Consider the following 20,007-nt stretch of genomic DNA (forward strand, 5'->3'; position numbering starts at 1 on the left):
AAAGATGGAAGTGCACTTCACAATTCGGGAAAAATTGGAGGAGGTATTTTAGGGGATTTTAACGAAGACATGATTTACGCCTTCACATTTCACTTGGCATTAGAACCAATAACCAAGTTGAAACACAGGCAGCAATACATGGTCTGCATTGGTGTGTCCAAAATGGTTACAAGAAGATTATTCTAGAGGTTGATTTTGAACTACTCACTAAATGGTTGAAGCTAGAGGTTAAACCACCCTGGAAGTTGCCACAGTACATCACAAATTTACAGCAGATTATCCAATAGTTGGAGCTATTTCAATGCCAACAGGGATTCCAATACCACTGTAGATATTTTATCTTAGGAAAGCCACAAACCAGACATCACTCAACACTTCTATTCTCACAGTCAAATGCTTGCAGCAGCTAAAGGAAGCTTCCTCCTGGAACGGATGGGCATGATCAATTTTAGAAGGAAAAAACTAAATAGAATAAAAAAACCTCCTTGAAGTCTGTCTCTTTTTCCTTTTACGCTTAGTCTAGTCTGTCTAGGGTAGGTCTAATTATAAAGGGAGAGTCTCCCTAATTTATGCATTCCTAATTTCTTTGTATTGGGAGGAGTCCTCTCATATGTTTTTAGAAGTTAGGGTCTTTTGTAGTATGGGCAAGAGTTGGAGGACCTACTGAGGATACTTAGTAGGCTACTAACTCTTGAACAACCATAAGCTGGAGGTAAGGTTTATGTCCCCCTCCCTGTATTTTTGCTTTTTATCTATGATAAGGCTTGGGGGTGTTGCTGAGCCCCTAGCCCTCCAAGGGTCCTTACAATAATAACAACAATAATAACAACAACAACAACAACAACAATAACAACAACAATAACAAAAATAACAACAACAACAACAACAACAGCAACAACAACAACAACAACAACAGCAACAACAACATCAACATCAACAACAACAAAAACATCAAGAACAACAACAAAAACAACAAAAATAATAAAACAACAACAACGCCAGATGCAGCATCAACAATAGCAACAACAACAACAACACAAACAACAACAACAACAGCAACAACAACAACACCAATAATAACAACAACAACAATAATAATAACAACAACACCAACACCAACACCAAAAATAACAATAACAATAGTAACAATAACAACAACAACAATAACAACAACAACAACAACAACAATAGCAACAACAACAATAACAACAACAAAACAACAACAAAACAACATCAATAACAATAACAGTAACAACAACAACAACAGTAATAACAACAACAACAATAGCAGCAACAGCAACAACAACAACAAAAACAAAAACAAAAACAACTGCAACAACAACAATAGCAACAACAATAACAGCAGCAACAAATAACAGCAGCAACAACAACAACAATAACAACAACAACAATAATAATAGCAATAACAATAACAGCATCATCATCATCAATAACAACAACAACAACACCAACAACAACATCAATAGTAGTAGCAACACCAACACCATCAGCAACAACAACGACATCAATAACAGCAACAACAACAACAATAACAATACCAACACCATCACCACCACCAACAACAACAAAACAACAAAAACAACAACAATAATAAGAATAACAACAACACTAACACGAACAATAACAACAACAACAACAACACCAACAATATTAGCAACAACAACAACAACAATAGCAACACCACCACCACCACCACCAACAACAACAATAACAACAAACAAACAACACCAATAACAACAACAACAAACAAACAACACCAATAACAACAACAACAACAACAACAATAGCAGCAGCAACAAAAACAATAACAACAACAACAATAACAACAAGACCAACAGCAGCCGCAACAACAACAACAACGACAACAACAACAACAAAAACAGCAACAGCAAAAACAACAACAATAACAACAACAACAACAACAATAACTATAATAATAATAACAACAACAATAACAACAACAACAACAACAATAACTATAATAATAATAACAACAACATTCAAAATTAATTTTTCGTATCTTTACTTATATTTACTTATAATACATATATTTTCCAGTATTTTCCCATTTAGTATTAAAAAGATTATAATTAAAATATAAAAAAATAACTGATAATCTCTGTTAAGAAAATGACTATAAATATATGAACTAAAACATAATTTTTAATTTATTTTATGAATACTAAATTTGAAATAATTTTTTTTCATGTGCTAGTAATTGAGAAAACGCTACATGTTATTGAGTTAATTTGATATTATTAAAACTAGGGAGAAGGCATAAGTACCCCCTAAATTTTGACCGAAATTACACAGACGCGCTTTAACTAAACTAATGTCCTATTACCCCCTGAACTCATTTTATATATAATATTGTACACTTTTTGGCTTATGTGGGACATTCTTTGACTCCACGCAATTGAAGCACGTGGGAGATATTATGATGTCGCGTAAGTTAAAAGGTGTACAAAATTACAATAAAAAAGAGTTTAGAACGGTAATACGACCTTGTTAAATTAGTTAAGATGTATCTCTGAAATTGAGTCATAGTCTAAGGAGGTATTTTTACATTTTTCAAAATTGAAAATAACAAATTTTATATACGTAAAAATTAATTAATGCATGAACCTACAAAATATAAACCACCTATAATTTTGGATACAATGAAACCATTTACAACATAATCATCTAACCAAAACACTGAGAAAGGAGGAAAGAGAGCTGATTCATTTTTTATTTTAGAACTAATTTGTTTGGATATATATATATATATATATATATATATATATATATATATATATATATATTTCAAGAAGGAAATAATAATAATAATAATGATAATGATAATAATAACAATAATAATAATAATAATAATAAATATGAAATTTGATTTACATTAAGCCTTAAAAATCATGTAAATAAATAATTTTATTAAATAACACACTTAAAGCAAATCAATTTTCACTAAACAAATTTATATTTATAAGCTTCACAAATTCAAACGTATGTGAAATAAAAGTAATACAAACTTGTGTATAATAAGTGCAGCATTACATTTTAAATCATAAAAAATTAACAAAAAAATAAATATAAAAACTCCATTTGTTGCCAACAATATTTGCATTTGGAGGAGGAGGCATCAAAGGTCCAAGTTTTGTTGTGGACAAGAACATCAAATTCAGAATTGATTGCATGCATCCAACGAGAGTCTTTACAAGCTTGAGGGAAGGAAGTAGGTTCTGATAAAATGGAACACGTGGAAGCTGTTAAGGATGTGAGGCTTTAGCGATCCTATTTTAGAACGAGTGACCTGTAACGACCTGTTTAGTCGTTTTGAGCAACAAACTTTATTTCTGGAAAAACTGGCAGAAGCGACGGACCCCACGATGGACCGTCATGGGCACGACAGACCGTCACAGGGTCTCGTTTCCAAACACTTAGAAAATCTGAAATTGGGTACTGAAAATCGACTCTCTGAACTTCGTAACGGAGTGGCAGGACGGACCGTCACAGGTGTGACGGACCGTCAAAGGCCATTCAGCCAAAAATCAAGTCTCTGACCCTTGCGACGACCTGCAGGACGGACCGTCGCAGGAACGACGGGCCGTCGCAGGTTGCGCAATCCCAGTCTGGGTCGGATTTCTTGATACATTTTAAGGGTCGGTTTTGACTATTCTTGCCTTAATTATAAAGTTAGTGGGTTAATGTTAATAAGTCTAATTACTTGGGGGTTAAAAGAGGTAACCTTAAGTTAATTAGTGGGTCCTTATTACCATCTTTCATTCTTAATTATATATTAATTAGGGTAAAAGAAAGAGGGTTGAAAAAAAAGAAAATTAGAAAGAACAAAGAGAGGGAAAGAGAAACCAATTGAGAGAGGATCGAACGAGAAGAAGGAACAAAAGCCTTTGGAATTTCTTGCTTAATCACAAATCTTCGGTGGAGGTAGGTTATGGTTTTCATGCTTCATAAGTAAACTCTTAATAGTGAATGATATGTATTGGTAGTATTGTAAACCCTACTATATGATTAATGGTATGTTTGCATGAATATGATTATGTGATTGTGATAAGATAAGCATGATGAAAATATTGAATCCCAAATCTTGAAAAGAAACTTTAATATACATTATTAATGATGATGCCTTGGTATAAAAGAAGGCTTGATGAATTAAAGTAATGGGATTGATGATGCCTTGGAATAGAGAAGGCTTGATGATTTACAGAATGATATTAGTGGATCGGAGTGTCACGTTTCGACACATAGTATTAGTGGATCGGAGTGTCACGTTCCGACACATAGAATTAGGGGATCGCAGTGTCACGTACCGACACATGTAGGGGATCGGAGTGTCACGTTCCGACACATGTAAGGGATCGGAGTGTCACGTACCGACACATGTAGGGGATCGGAGTGTCACGTTCCGACACATGTAGGGGATCGGAGTGTCACGTACCGACACATGTAGGGGATCTGAGTGTCACGTTCCGACACATGTAGGGGATCGGAGTGTCACATTCCGACACATGTAGGGGATCGGAGTGTCATGTTCTGACACATAGAATTAGGGGATCGAAGTGTCACGTTCCGACACATAGAATTAGGGGATCGGAGTGTCACGTACCGACACATAGTAGTAGGGGATCAGAGTGTCACGTATCGACACAAGAGGAAGAAAGATAATGAATCTTGAAAGATGATAATATACCCAACTTAATAAACTTAATTCCCAAATGAGTATGGCATTGAGGCTTGAGCCCTCATGGATGAACTTGATGGTACTTATTGATGATTATAGTACTTGTTGTTGCTACATGTTGAGTTTTATAGTTGATTTACGATAATATTTGATATATACTGTTCCCTATTTTGAGTTGGCCGATGATATCTACTCAGTACCCGTGTTTTGTACTGACCCCTACTTTTATGTTTTTCTTCTTGTTATTTGTGGAGTGCAGCAAACGTGCCGTCATCTTCGACTCAACAGTAACTCAAGCCAGTCGCAACCCGGTTTGGGTCGTGACAAACTTGGTATCAGAGCCTTAGGTTCGTTGGTCTCATCACACAAGAACGAGTCTAGTAGAGTCTTAAGGAACGGTAGGGGGACGCCTTTACTTTTCTTTGAGAGGCTATAAGACTTTAGGAAAATTCCATTCTTTCTTTCTTTCTTTCTTGCTACTACTTGAGTCCAATTGGTATCTAGGCGATACGAATTGGTATCTGACCATCTTCACTCTTTTTCGCAGATGGTTAGAACTTGAGCAACGACTACGCCAACACCAACACCGGCCAGACAAGAAACAACAGAGCCAGCCACTGGGGCTGTGGCTCGAGGGAGAACAGCGGCAAGGGGCCGTGGTAGAGGTCGTGGGAGGACGTCCTCTAGGGGAAGAGGACAAGCACCTAGCCCATCTGATACTAGGGCAGTGACTCCTCCACCGACTGAGGAAGTAATAAGAGAAGGGGAGGATGGGGAAACTGAACAAGTGCAGAATGAGGGATTGCCACCCCAACCTACCCCAGAGATGATCAATCAGGTTCTGGCTTATCTTAGCGGGTTATCTGATCAGGGCCAGACACCCCTAGTGTTTTCTGCACCAGTACCTCAGGCTCCGGAGGTACAACATGCGGCTACTATGGCTCCCCGCATGGATGTTCCATTAGAAATAGGCACGTTTCCACGTCTAACTACTGGGCCTATAATGACAAATGATCAGCATGAACTTTTTAGTAAGTTCTTGATATTGAAACCTCCAGTCTTCAAGGGTGCGGAATCTGAGGATGCTTACGATTTTCTGGTTGACTGTCATGAGCTACTACACAAGATGGGTATAGTAGAATGGTTTGGTGTGGAGTTTGTGACTTATCAGTTTCAAGGGAACGCCAAAATGTGGTGGTGGTCACATATTGAGTGTCAACCAACAGAGGCACCACCTATGACTTGGGCCTCATTCTCTAGATTGTTTATGGAGAAGTATATCCCCCGGACTTTGAGGGATAGGAAAAGGGATGAGTTACTGAGCCTAGAGCAAGGTAGGATGTCGGTTAATACTTATGAGGCTAACTTCCGTGCACTATCCAGATATGCCACTCAACTCTGTTTCAGTCCTCAAGAGCGGATTCACCGGTTTGTGAAGGGGTTGAGGTCAGAATTGTGGATTTCGGCCTTACAGATAGCGGCAACGGCAAAATCCTTCCAAGAAGTGGTAGACTTTGTGATAGAAGTGGAAGGAGTGAAGCCAGACGACTTCACCAAAACATCGACATCAAAAAGGTTTCGAAAGGGAGGTGAGTTTAATGGTTCTTACACTAGGGGACAGGGTTCGGGAAGTTACTCAGTCCGACCAATTCAGTCTTCACTACAGACTGTAGTTGGGGGACCACCTCAGACCGGTCAACACTTCTCCGAGGGGCCTATGATTGACTCCAGAGAATGTTATGGATGTGGGGGGATTGGACATATTAGGAAAAATTTTCCCAGACAAAGTTATAGACCCCCAATAGCTAGAGGTAGAGGTGGTCATGGTAGAGGCCGTTATTCTGGAGGACGTGGTGGTCGAGGTAATGGTGGTCACCAAAACGGCAGAGGTAATGGGAAAACTGGGGCCACTACATCACAACATGGTAGGGGCAACGAACAGACGAACGATAGGGCCCATTGTTACGCTTTCCCTGGGCGGTCAGAAGCGGAGGCATTTGATGCTGTCATCACAGGTAATCTTCTGGTTTGTGATTGCATGGCTTCTGTATTGTTTGATCCTGGATCCACGTTTTCTTATGTATCTTCCTCATTTGCTAATGGTCTAACTTTACATTGTGAATTACTTGATATGCCTATTCGTGTTTCTACTCCGGTGGGTGAGTCTGTGGTAGTTGAAAAGGTGTATAGGTCTTGTTTGGTGAACTTTGTGGGGAGCAATACTTATGTAGATTTGGTTATCTTAGAAATGGAAGATTTTGATGTAATTCTGGGTATGACTTGGCTTTCTCCGCAATTTGCGATCTTGGATTGTAATGCTAAAATGGTGACGTTAGCCAAGCCTGGGACAGATCCGTTAGTGTGGGAGGGTGACTACACTTCCAATCCGGTGCATATCATCTCTTTTCTTCGTGCTAAGAAAATGGTTAGTAAAGGGTGTTTAGCTTTCTTGGCACATCTCAAGGATGACACTACCCAAGTGCCTTCGATTGAGTCGGTTTCAGTAGTCCATGAGTTTCTGGATGTGTTCCCTACAGATCTTCCTGGAATGCCACCAGATAGGGATATTGACTTATGTATCGATCTCGAACTGGGCACACGCCCCATTTCTATACCCCCTTATAGAATGGCTCCCGCGGAGTTAAGAGAGTTAAAAGCCCAACTTCAAGAGTTGTTAAACAAAGGCTTTATTAGACCAAGTGCATCTCCCTGGGGTGCTCCAATTTTGTTTGTAAAGAAGAAGAATGGGAGTTTTCGAATGTGTATAGACTACAGACAACTAAACAAGGTAACCATAAAGAACAAGTATCCTCTTCCCCGCATTGATGACTTGTTCGATCACTTACAAGGTGCTTGTGTCTTCTCTAAGATTGACTTGAGATCCGGTTATCATCAGTTGAAAATACGGGCAACGGATGTGCCAAAGACTGCTTTTCGAACGAGGTATGGGCATTACGAATTCGTAGTGATGTCCTTTGGTCTTACGAATGCCCCTACTGCGTTCATGAGCTTGATGAACGGGATTTTTAAGCCATATTTGGACCTCTTCGTGATCGTATTTATTGATGATATATTGGTATACTCAAAGAGCAAGAAGGAACATGAAGAGCATTTGAGAATGGTGTTGGAAATGTTGAGGTAGAAAAAGCTTTATGCCAAGTTCTCTAAGTGTGAGTTTTGGCTAGATGCAGTGTCCTTCTTGGGACACGTGGTTTCTAAGGATGGAGTGATGGTGGATCCTTCTAAGATTGAGACAGTGAAGAATTGGGTAAGACCTACTAATGTGTAAGAAATAAGGAGCTTTGTTGGGTTAGCTAGCTACTACCGCCGATTCGTCAAGGGATTCTCTTCTATTGCTTCCCAACTGACGAACTTGACTAAGCAAAATGTTCCATTTGTATGGTCGGATGAGTGTGAGGAAAGCTTTCAGAAGCTCAAGACTTTGTTGACTACCGCACCTATCCTTACCTTGCCAGTAGAGGGTAAGAACTTCATTGTTTATTGTGATACATCCTATTCTGGTTTGGGTGAAGGACTAATGCAAGAGAAGAGTGTGATTGCTTATGCTTCAAGGCAATTAAAGGTGCATGAACATAACTATCCAACTCATGATTTGGAATTGGCTGCGGTAGTGTTTGCATTAAAGCAATGGAGACACTACTTATATGGGGTTAAGTGTGAGATCTATACAGATCATCGTAGCCTACAGTATGTCTTTACTCAGAAAGATTTGAACTTGAGACAGAGGAGATGGATGGAGCTACTAAAGGACTACGATATCACTATCTTGTATCATCCGGGAAAGGCGAATGTTGTAGCGGATGCTTTAAGTAGAAAGGCGGGAAGCATGGGAAGTCTAGCTCACTTGCAAGCTTCTAGACGCCCATTGGCTAGAGAGGTTCAGACTCTAGCTAATGACTTGATGAGATTAGAAGTAAATGAGAAGGGAGGATTGTTGGCTTCTGTGGAGGCAAGATCTTTCTTCCTTGACAAGATTAAGGGAAGACAGTCTGATGATGAGAAACTGCGCAGAATTCAAGATAAGGTATTGCGAGGAGAGGCTAAGGAAGCACAAATCGATGAGGAAGGTGTTTTGAGGATCAAGGGAAGGGTATGCGTACCCCGCGTCGATGATTTGATCAACACTATTCTGACAGAGGCTCATAGTTCGAGGTATTCGATACATCCGGGTGCAACCAAGATGTACCGTGACCTAAAGCAACACTTTTGGTGGAGTAGAATGAAGCGTGACATTGTGGATTTTATTGCCAAATGTCCAAACTGTCAACAAGTAAAGTATGAACACCAAAGGCCCGGAGGAACACTTCAGAGAATGCCCATTCCGGAATGGAAGTGGGAAAGAATTGCAATGGATTTTGTGGTTGGTCTTCCGAAGACAATGGGTAAGTATGACTCCATTTGGGTGATTGTTGATAGGTTAACTAAATTTGCTCATTTCATTCCGGTCAAGGTGACTTACAATGCAGAAAAGTTAGCCAAACTTTACATCTCGGAAGTGGTGCGATTGCATGGGGTTCCACTATCCATCATATCAGATAGAGGTACGCAGTTTACTTCTAAGTTTTGGAAAATATTGCATGCGGAATTTGGTACTAGGTTGGACCTTAGTACTGCGTTCCATCCTCAGACCGATGGTCAGTCTGAGCGAACGATTCAAGTGTTGAAGGATATGCTTCGTGCATGTGTGATAGAGTTTGGTGGTCATTTGGATAGCTTCCTACCATTAGCGGAGTTTTCATACAATAATAGCTATCACTCAAGCATTGATATGGCTCCATTTGAAGCATTGTATGGTAGGAGATGTAGGTCTCCCATTGGTTGGTTTGATGCATTTGAGGTTAGGCCTTGGGGTACTGACCTTTTGAGGGATTCGATAGAGAAAGTGAAGTCTATTCAAGAAAAGCTTCTAGCGGCGCAAAGTAGACAAAAAGAATATGCAGATCGAAAGGTTAGAGACTTAGAGTTCATGGAGGGTGAACAAGTCTTGTTGAAAGTTTCACCAATGAAAGGGGTGATGCGGTTTGGTAAAAGGGGTAAACTAAGTCCAAGGTACATTGGACCATTTGAAGTACTTAAGCGAGTAGGAGAGGTGGCTTATGAGTTAGCCTTGCCTCCAGGGCTGTCCGGAGTGCATCCGGTATTCCATGTATCGATGTTGAAAAGATACCATGGGGATGAAAACTACATTATCCGTTGGGATTCAATTTTGCTTGATGAGAAATTGTCTTATGAGGAGGAGCCTGTTGCTATTTTAGATAGAGAAGTTCGCAAGTTGAGGTCAAGAGAGATTGCATCCATCAAGGTGCAATGGAAGAATCGACCCGTTGAAGAAGCCACTTGGGAGAAGGAGGCAAATATGCGAGAAAAATACCCACATCTGTTCACAGATTCAGGTACTCCTTTTCGCCCTTGTTTTCCTTCTTTTGATCGTTCGGGGACGAACGATGGGTAAATTGGTATCTATTGTAACGACCTGTTTAGTCGTTTTGAGCAACAAACTTTATTTCTGGAAAAACTAGCAGAAGCGACGGACCCCACGACGGACCGTCATGGGCACAACGGACCGTCGCAGGGTCTCGTTTCCAAACACTTAGAAAATCTGAAATTGGGTACTGAAAATCGACTCTCTGAACTTCGTAACGGAGTGGCAGGACGGACCGTCACTGGTGTGACGGACCGTCACAGGTGTGACGGACCGTCACAGGCCATTCACCCAAAAATCAAGTCTCTGACCCTTGCAACGACCTGCAGGACGGACCGTCGCAGGCACGACGGGCCGTCGCAGGTTGCGCAATCCCAGTCTGGGTCGGATTTCTTGATAAGTTTTAAGGGACGTTTTTGACTATTCTTGCCTTAATTATAAAGTTAGTGGGTTAATGTTAATAAGTCTAATTACTTGGGGGTTAAAAGAGGTAACCTTAAGTTAATTAGTGGGTCCTTATTACCATCTTTAATTCTTAATTATAAATTAATTAGGGTAAAAGAAAGAGGGTTGAAAAAAAAGAAGATTAGAAAGAACAAAGAGAGGGAAAGAGAAACGAATTGAGAGAGGATCGAACGAGAAGAAGGAACAAAAGCCTTGGGAATTTCTTGCTTAATCACAAATCTTCGGTGGAGGTAGGTTATGGTTTTCATGCTTCATAAGTAAACTCTTAATAGTGAATGATATGTATTGGTAGGGGATCGGAGTGTCACGTTCCGACACATGTAGGGGATCGGAGTGTCACGTACCGACACATGTAGGGGATCGGAGTGTCACGTTCCGACACATGTAGGGGATCGGAGTGTCACGTTCCGACACATGTAGGGGATCGGAGTGTCACGTTCCGACACATAGAATTAGGGGATCGGAGTGTCACGTTCCGACACATAGAATTAGGGGATCTGAGTGTCACGTACTGACACGTAGTAGTAGGGGATCGGAGTGTCACGTACCGACACAAGAGGAAGAAAGATAATGAATCTTGAAAGATGATAATATACTCAACTTAATAAACTTAATTCCCAAATGAGTATGGCATTGAGGCTTGAGCCCTCATGGATGAACTTGATGGTACTTATTGATGATTATAGTACTTGTTGTTGCTACATGTTGAGTTTTATAGTTGATTTACGATAATATTTGATATATACTATTCCCTATTTTGAGTTGACCGATGATATCTACTCAGTACCTGTGTTTTGTACTGACCCCTACTTTTATGTTTTTCTTCTTGTTATTTGTGGAGTGCAGCAAACGTGCCGTCATCTTCGACTCAACAGTAACTCAAGCCAGTCGCAACCCGGTTTGGGTCGTGACATGACCATATGATGAGTTTGAGGATTAACGACGGGTGATTACAAGGGAAATAGTTTGATTTAGAAAGGGTCTATGTGATAGGGGCAAGAGATGAAATATCTCGTTCAACAGGAGCAACAGAGGAGGGATCCAAAGTGGAGACTATAGGTAGTTGAATCGGAGTAATGCTACTAGTTGAAGGAAGAGAATTTGCAGGGGTATTCCCCTGGAGACTCCTATTTGGAGGAGGAAGCTGCGAAATAGATGAAGTTTGACTACTCCTATTTGAAATGTGATCTCAATAGGTAAAATCGGAATATGAATGGGAGAGGTAAAAGACTTAGAATTATCAAAAATAGTTGGGAATGAGGTAGAATTGAGTGAAGAAGTTGGCGGAAGAGTAGGAAACATACTCGTAACCAGGAGAGTCCTCAACAAAATGGACATGCCGAGCGATAAGAATTCTATTTGCGCAACATTTGAATCCTTTATGCTTATCTAATGAACCAAAAGACAAACATGGTGTAGATCGAGGGCGAAACTTAGAGCACTTATTGTAATCAGGGATATGGCCATATAGTAGTTCAAACGGGGATTTATGATGCAACACTGGAACAGGGGTTACATTGATAACAAAGACCACATATGAACAAGCATCACCCAATATATAAAATACATAGACCTCAAAAAATAAGACAACAAAGAACATTAGCAAAATGATGGATATTGCCATTTTGCTGGAAAATGATCTAAATTTTTGGTTAACATATTCTCTCTACCCCCAATCAGATTGAAAATAGGAATAAAGGTGTGAAAAATATTTTAACCATTGCATGAAACTAATTCTTTGAACTTTTTGAAGGTTGAATTTAGTATAAACATCAAGAAATAAAATATATAAACGGTAGTCAGAACTTGAAGCAACAAAAGCATACCAAACATCCCAATAAACTAAAAGAAATGGAGAATTTGCATTCCTACTAGATAACGAGAACGTCGTTCTAGTTTGTTTGCCTAAATGACAAACATTACTAGAATTATTGCAAAAGAAATAAGTACTACTAATCAATTTTCTAGCAACTAAAGTGTCACGACCGGAATCTAGACCCCAGACGAGACCGGCATCGTTGACTTCTCAGAGGTCGCAAACAAGCCTACTTACGTCATTCTTACTTTACATAGGTTAATTTTAGCAGAAAATTTGAAATTTTTTATTTCCTTAATCATACTTGCTAAATATTCTTAATATTTCGTAATCGTTCATCATCAACCATCTAACATTTAAGAGATAAGCAACTAAAAGAAATAATTCATTAAGTATTAATTGTATATCGGCCAAAATAGCACCAATACAAAGTCTGAACCAAAACAAGAAAGAAACGCTAGTGGAACATGCTCCACTAACTCAACTCTAAAACAACGCTAGAATGTAAAACAGTAGTATCCTCGAAAGCATGAGGACCTACCAAACTCCGGATGAATGTTGACGTCCGGATAGCTGCAACAACGAACCTGTAACTCTAGCGTCCACCTGTGCCTGCACCTAAAAGTAGATGTTTGTATGGAATTAGTACACACTTGTACTAAGTATGGGTATATGCAAGCACACACCAGGGACATGCATGAGAAAGAATAGCTCTTTCCTAACAACATGATTTTTGGAAGTCAAGTCAGTGGACTTGCCAAATTGAGATTGGGAAAGTTATGCCATGAGAGTGACATGCATCATTTTAATTATCGTATGGCACACAAAACATAACATATTCATATAGCACATAACATATAACACACACTTTCTTTCATATTATTGATTCGTATACCATGAGACCTTATTATCATAGACTTAACTTTAAGACTTTCCAAAATGAGGGCTCAACATATGGAACCTCAACTAGGGAGCCTTCTTTAACAAACACAGAGTCTGCTTCATTCATTATACATATTTCGTTTCAATTCATTCATAGGCCAATGCGAACACCAGCTATACCTAGGATGTAGTTTAAGACTTTCATCGGGTTTGCTGTGCAATGATCAGGAATAACCTAATGTCATTACCTGAATCTAGCTCACCTCTTGATTATCCTATCCTAACACCTTCGGTATCATTCATTTCTTTATAAGATTCATTTGAGGCTGACCTCATTCATTCACTGGGAACTTTAACTTTAACCGACATAGATCATGTGAGCATCATGAAATCCAGTGTCTCCCCCACACTGAAAAGAGGTGGAATCACCGGCCAAAGAGATTCAATAACATGCTAGCGTATATGGGAATTTAACCCCGCCAGATCCCTATAGTGGCAATATAGGTTCAAAGACTAGGAGATGTATGGAGACCCATACCCGGCAAGCCGGACAGTCTCATCTCATGAGAATTACGTGAACCTCCGCCCTTCCCGAAAGAAGGCATCACCACTCATAGCTAGCCTATCGGTGCTCGGTATAAAGTTCCATTACATTCAACTCATACATCATAGAAGTTTGCTTCTAGTATGAGGACATCATAGCTCAATAGATGATTTCTCATCTCATCATTAGTATTAAGTGTTTTAAACTCAATATTTTTATTAGAGTATTCATAGAGGCTGGTCTCTTCATTATCTCACACTCACATTGGTAAGTACGTATTAGTAACATTTACTTAGGCTCATTTGAGATTGCTCTCATCATATACATTAGCCTCACATCATGGTTGTCACCACATTCTTCATTTCATTACGTATATCTTAGGTCCACTTATTTTTGAACGTATGTTAAACTTATGTGTCTATACATACAAGCCATGGGACTTCATTTATAGTTCGTTAAGTGATTCTTATTTTTCTAAGATTATGTATTACAAGACTTATGTATCTTGCATATATGCCAAGATCTTTGATTTTTGATCTAAGTAGATGACATTACTCTTGAATATTTCACTCACGTATGACTTATGTATCAATACGGAGGTTTGGACACGAGAACCCAAATCTTTAATTATTTGGATATCATTTATATTTTTCATTGACTTTAGTTCTAATATACGTAAATTTAGAACTCTAAATTAAATCTCAACATATTCGTGACATAATAAATTTTCTATTTTAATTAGAATCTAAATTAAATTTCAATCATTTACATGAAAGAATAATTTTATAATTTAATTAGAATTCTAATTTAAATATCAATATTTACATAAAAGAATTAATATTCTATTTTTAATTAAAATTCTAAATTAAATCTCAATGTTTACATGAGAGAATTAATTTTCCAACTTTAATTAGAATTTTAAATTATTATTATTATTATTATTATTATTTTTAATTAAATTCGCTTGAATAGGGAGGTTGTGGGTTCGAACCCCCACAGCCCCCCCTTATTTTCCTCTTAATTTCGCTGGGATTGGAGGCTGTGAGGTGGTAGGTTCGAACCCCCACAGCCTCACCTTTATTCCCTTAATATTTGTACTCCCCCTTTCAGCCCTGAGGTCGTGGGTTCGATCCCCACGCCTCGCATCCCCTTATTATTATTATTTTTTTGTTTCTGCGAACTGGGGTCTTGGGTTCGATCCCCCGCCCCTGCATTCCCTTTTAATCCTTTTTTTTCTTTTCGCGGACGAGGGTCGTGGGTTCGATCCCCGCCCCCAACATTCTTTTTTTTTTCTTTTCGCGAATGGGGGTCGTGGGTTCGATCCCCGCCCCCAACATTCTTTTTTTTCTTTCCTGCGAACTATTACTGCCTCGCGGGTGAGGTCCCAGGTTCGAATCCTAGTGGCCTCATCCCTTTAAAATTTATTAAATTTCCAGATTTCCTTCATTAAACTTTAGTCTAAATTAAAGTTGCATTGTTGCTGGAATTTTTGGTCATTTTTCAATTCGTTTTTATCAATATTTTCACTTGAATTCCTAAGAAAATTCGTAGACTATTTTAACACATTTTAAGTGTATCTTTTATGGGTTTGTTTGGCTAAAAGATTGTTAATCAATTACTATATATTTCACCATAATGGACATCATCTTGTACACCCATTATACACATAAAATACACAATAAATACAATCATATTACATTAAACTTTTGGAGCATTACATAGAGAACCTCATTCACCGTAACATACTTACACAAAATTTCAAGAAAAACATGATTGCCATTCATACGATTACAAGTACACAAACATAATCATATTCATCGTGAAAACATAAAATACCTCTAAATCTACCAGCAATCATACCCAACCTAAAGTTCATTGGGATCTAGTGACAAGGACATACAAAAGGGAACAACCCTAGTTTTCGGAATGGATATCTTGAACCTTAAGGGGTCTCTTGGGAAAGGGACCAAGAGAGAAGAAACCCATACCTTAATTGATGTTCAAACTTTAATGTTGCTGTCCGGAAAACTCCTCCAAACCACTCCCAATTCACTTCAACGTATACCTCTCTCGACGAACCTCTCTTAGCCTTGACGTTTTGATTACCTTTTCTTTTGCTTAAAAATTTTTGTGAGTTCTTCAAGCATGAAAACTGTTGATATTTTGGCAGAAATAATGTGAGGAAGATGGATAACGTGAGAGAGAGAGTTAAGAAGCGTGAGAGAGAGAGGACTATTGGGATTAGGAGACTAATTCAAGAATTAGTCAAATAACATTTAAAATAAATAAATATAAATCTGTTTTTGATTTATTTATTTATTTATTCATTTAAAACGTGAAAGGACAATTACGCCCTTAAATACTTATTTATTCTTATTTATATAAAATTTTATTTTTTTGAATCGTTACATTATCCCCCCCCCCTTAGGAACATTCGTCCCCGAATGACACTACCGTTACACATCATAATGCCAATCAGATCATAACTTAATTGCTATGTACAATCAGCCAATAGCAACAAATACGAAGAGATAAGGAACTATAGTCTTACGAGTAGGAAGCCTAACCTCAAGAGTTGAAAAGATGTGGATATCGGGTTCTCATGTCGGCCTCAGCCTCCCACGTAGCACCCTCAACAAGATGGTTTCTCCACAATACCTTCACTGTGGCAATCTCCTTGTTCCTCAGCCGCTTGACCTGTCTGTCTAAGATCTCAACAGGTATTTCCTCATAGGACAAGTCTTCACCAACCCCCAAACCTTCTATAGGTAGGATTGATGCTGGATCACCTAGGCACTTCTTCAACATAGAGACATGAAAGACTGGATGAACAGAAGCTAGCTCCGCAGGCAATGCTAACTCATAGGCCACCTCACCCACGCGCTGTAGGATCTCATATGGCCCCACATACCTCGGACTAAGCTTCCCTTTTCTACCAAATCGCATCACCCCTTTCATAGGCGATATCTTCAAGTAAACTTGGTCACCAACGTTAAATTCTAAGGGTCGCTTCCTGTTGTCTGAGTATGACTTTTGTCGGCTGTAAGCAGTAGCCAATCTGTCCCTAATCATTCTAACTTTCTCCAAGGCCTCATGAATGATCTCTGGACCCAAAATAGATGACTCTCCAATCTCGAACCACCCAACTGGAGATCTACACCTCCTACCATACAATGCCTCAAACGGTGCCATCCCAATGCTGGAGTGATAGCTATTATTATACGAGAACTCTATCAAAGGTAGATGGTCATCCCAATTACCTCTAAAGTCAATCACACACGCTCTCAACATGTCCTCCAATGTCTGAATAGTGCGCTCTGCCTGCCTATCTGTCTGAGGATGAAAGGCAGTGCTAAGTTTCACCTGCATGCCCAAGCTTTTCTGGAAAGATCTCCAAAAATGCGAAGTAAACTGAGCTCCCCTATCTGAAATAATAGACAAAGGAATCCCATGCCATCTCACAATCTCATCAATGTAGAGTCTCGCGTAATCCTCGGCCCTGTAAGTAGACTTCACAGGGATAAAGTGGGCAGACTTAGTCAATCTGTCCATAATAACCCATATAGAGTCATGCTGCCTCCTAGTCCTCGGAAGACCAACTACGAAGTCCATATAAATGGCCTCCCATTTCCAAGTCGGAACCTCAATAATCTGAGTCAGACCACCAGGCTTAAGATGCTCTGCCTTAACCTGCTGACAATTAGGACACTTAGCCATATAGTCTGCAATATCCTTCTTCATGCCATCCCACCAATAAATCTGCTTAAGATCATGATACATTTTTGTGGAACCTGGATGTATGGAATATCTGGAACCATGGGCCTCTATAACAATCCTGGTCCGTAAATCATCTATATCTGGTACGCATAACCAGTTCTGGTATCTGAGTATGCCATCATCTCCCAAAGCAAAGGACTCGTTCATTTTTAGCAACACTGAGTCCTTCATCTCTATCAACACAGGATCAAGATGCTGACCCTTTTTGACTTCCACTATCAGGGATGATTCAGAACTAGGGTGAACTGAAATACCTCCACTAGTAGAGTCAACCAACCACACACCCAGTCTGGCCAGTCTATGTACCTCTTTCACTAGCTCCTTCTTCTCATCCTCAACGTGGGCTGTACTCCCCATGCTCATCCTACTCAAAGCATCAGCCACAACATTAGCCTTACCTGGATAGTAGTGCACATTCATGTCATAATCCTTCAGCAGCTCCAACCATCTGCGTTGCCGTAGATTCAGCTCCCTCTGCGTGAACACGTACTGGAGACTCTTATGATCCGTGAACACATCCACATGTACTCCATACAGATAATGCCTCCACAGCTTCAACGCAAACACCACAGCTGCCAACTCCAAGTCATTAGTGGGATAATTCTTTTCATGAACCTTGAGCTGTCTGGAAGCATAAGCTATCACCTTACCAGCCTGCATAAGAACACATCCCAAACCAACCCTAGATGCATCACAATAGACAGTGTAATTCTCGCCACTCTTAGGCAGATTAAGCACCGGGGCTGAAGTGAGTCTGTCCTTGAGCTCCTAGAAACTCTTCTCACAAGTATCCGTCCATTCAAACTTGGATTTCTTCTTTTTCAAGTTTGTAAGTAGGGCAGCAATGGAAGAAAATCCCTCCACGAACCTGCGGTAGTAACCAGCCAATCCCAGAAAGCTATGGATATCGGTGGGTGTAAGAGGCTTTGGCCACTTCTTAACGGCTTCAGTCTTTCTGGGGTCCACTTCTACACCTCGATCGGACACAACATGGCCCAGGAAGGTCACTGATCTCAGCCAGAATTCACACTTGCTGAATTTGGCATACAATTGATGTTGTCTAAGTACCTGCAAGGTTAGTCTCAAATGTTGTGCATGCTCTTCCTTGGTCTTAGAGTAGATGAGAATATCATCAATGAATACTATGACGAAAGAGTCAAGGTATTCACGGAAGACTCTGTTCATGAGGTCCATAAATGCAGCAGGTGCATTCGTGAGACCGAATGACATAACCAAGAACTTATAATGACCATATCGGGTACGAAAAGCTGTTTTTGGGACATGCCCATCCCTAACCCTAAGCTGGTGATACCCTGAACGAAGATCAATCTTAGAGAAGAAACTAGACCCTTGGAGCTGGTCGAACAAATCATCAATTCTGGGAAGTGGATACTTATTCTTTATAGTGACTTTGTTGAGCTGTCGATAATCGATACACATTCTAAGGGTCCCATCCTTCTTCTTTACAAACAACACTGGAGCGCCCCAAGGGGATATGCTCGGTTGAATGAAACCCTTATCAGTGAGATCTTTTAACTGCAGCTTCAACTCCTTGAGTTCTGCTGGAGCCATTCTATAAGGAGGAATTGAGATTGGTTTAGTATCAGGTTCTAAGTCGATACCAAAGTCAATCTCTCGAAAGGGAGGGACTCCAGGCAAATCTTCAGGAAACACATCTAGGAATTCATTTACAACAAGCACTGAGTCTATGGAAGGAACGTCATGATCCAAGTCATTAACACTCACAAGATGACATAGTAACCCTTTGGCCATCATTTTATTGGCCTTAAGATTTGAAATCAAGGGGTTAGGGCGAGTCGGATTGTACCCCTCCCAGACTAACTCTTCTTCATTAGGGAAACGAAACCTCACCACTCTACTATGACAGTCCAAGCAAGCATAATGGCTGTGAAGCCAGTCCATGCCAAGAATAATATCAAAATCATGCATGGGTAACTCAATCAAGTTTGCACACACAGCCCTGCCACTCACAACTATTGGGCAATTCTGGTATACCCTATCAGCTTTCACATTTTCTCCTAAAGGCGTACTAACCACTATAGGATCATGCAGGACTTCAGGTAGTACTTCAAAAGTAAGGGCAAGTAGAGGAGTCACAAAGGAAAGCGTAGACCCTGGATCAAGTAAAGCATAAACAGAAGTTGAGAATACTTGCAGCATACCTGTGACCACATCAGCGGACTTCTCCTGCTCCTCCCTACCTTTCAAGGCATAAAATCTGTTCCTCTTGAGAGGCTCGGCTGCTGCTGCACCCTGTGGGGTGGGCCTAGGCTGAGCATTACCCCCAGCCTGACCTCTGTTCTGGGGACAATCTCTGACCATGTGTCCACTCTTACCACAAC

The 20,007-nt window shown here is 39.9% G+C and overlaps 1 protein-coding gene across 1 annotated transcript; it reads right to left on the reverse strand.

Annotated features, from left to right (window-relative positions):
• Window positions 1-228: 228 nt before the first annotated feature.
• Window positions 229-19,987, reverse strand: LOC138340311 (uncharacterized). The gene is made up of 6 exons (XM_069292023.1): window positions 19,267-19,987; window positions 18,513-18,651; window positions 17,510-18,326; window positions 1,378-1,629; window positions 359-423; window positions 229-238 (listed from the first exon to the last, which is right to left on the reverse strand). Exons 1-6 carry the CDS (start codon window positions 19,985-19,987, stop codon window positions 229-231), a joined length of 2,004 nt encoding a protein of 667 aa, XP_069148124.1.
• Window positions 19,988-20,007: the final 20 nt, after the last annotated feature.

Source organism: Solanum lycopersicum, chromosome 12, assembly GCF_036512215.1.
Source record: "Solanum lycopersicum chromosome 12, SLM_r2.1".
Lineage (NCBI taxonomy): Eukaryota > Viridiplantae > Streptophyta > Magnoliopsida > Solanales > Solanaceae > Solanum > Solanum lycopersicum.

Coding starts and splice junctions, on each gene's coding strand:
- LOC138340311 (XM_069292023.1), bottom strand. CDS start 19,987: ATGGTCAGAGATTGTCCCCAGAACAGAGGTCAGGCTGGGGGTAATGCT. Junction 18,327..18,512: donor TTGGCTGGTTACTACCGCAG/GTTCGTGGAGGG, acceptor TGATGCATCTAG/GGTTGGTTTGGGATGTGTTC. Junction 424..1,377: donor TTGTTGTTGTTGTTGCTGCT/GTTATTTGTTGC, acceptor CATCCGTTCCAG/GAGGAAGCTTCCTTTAGCTG.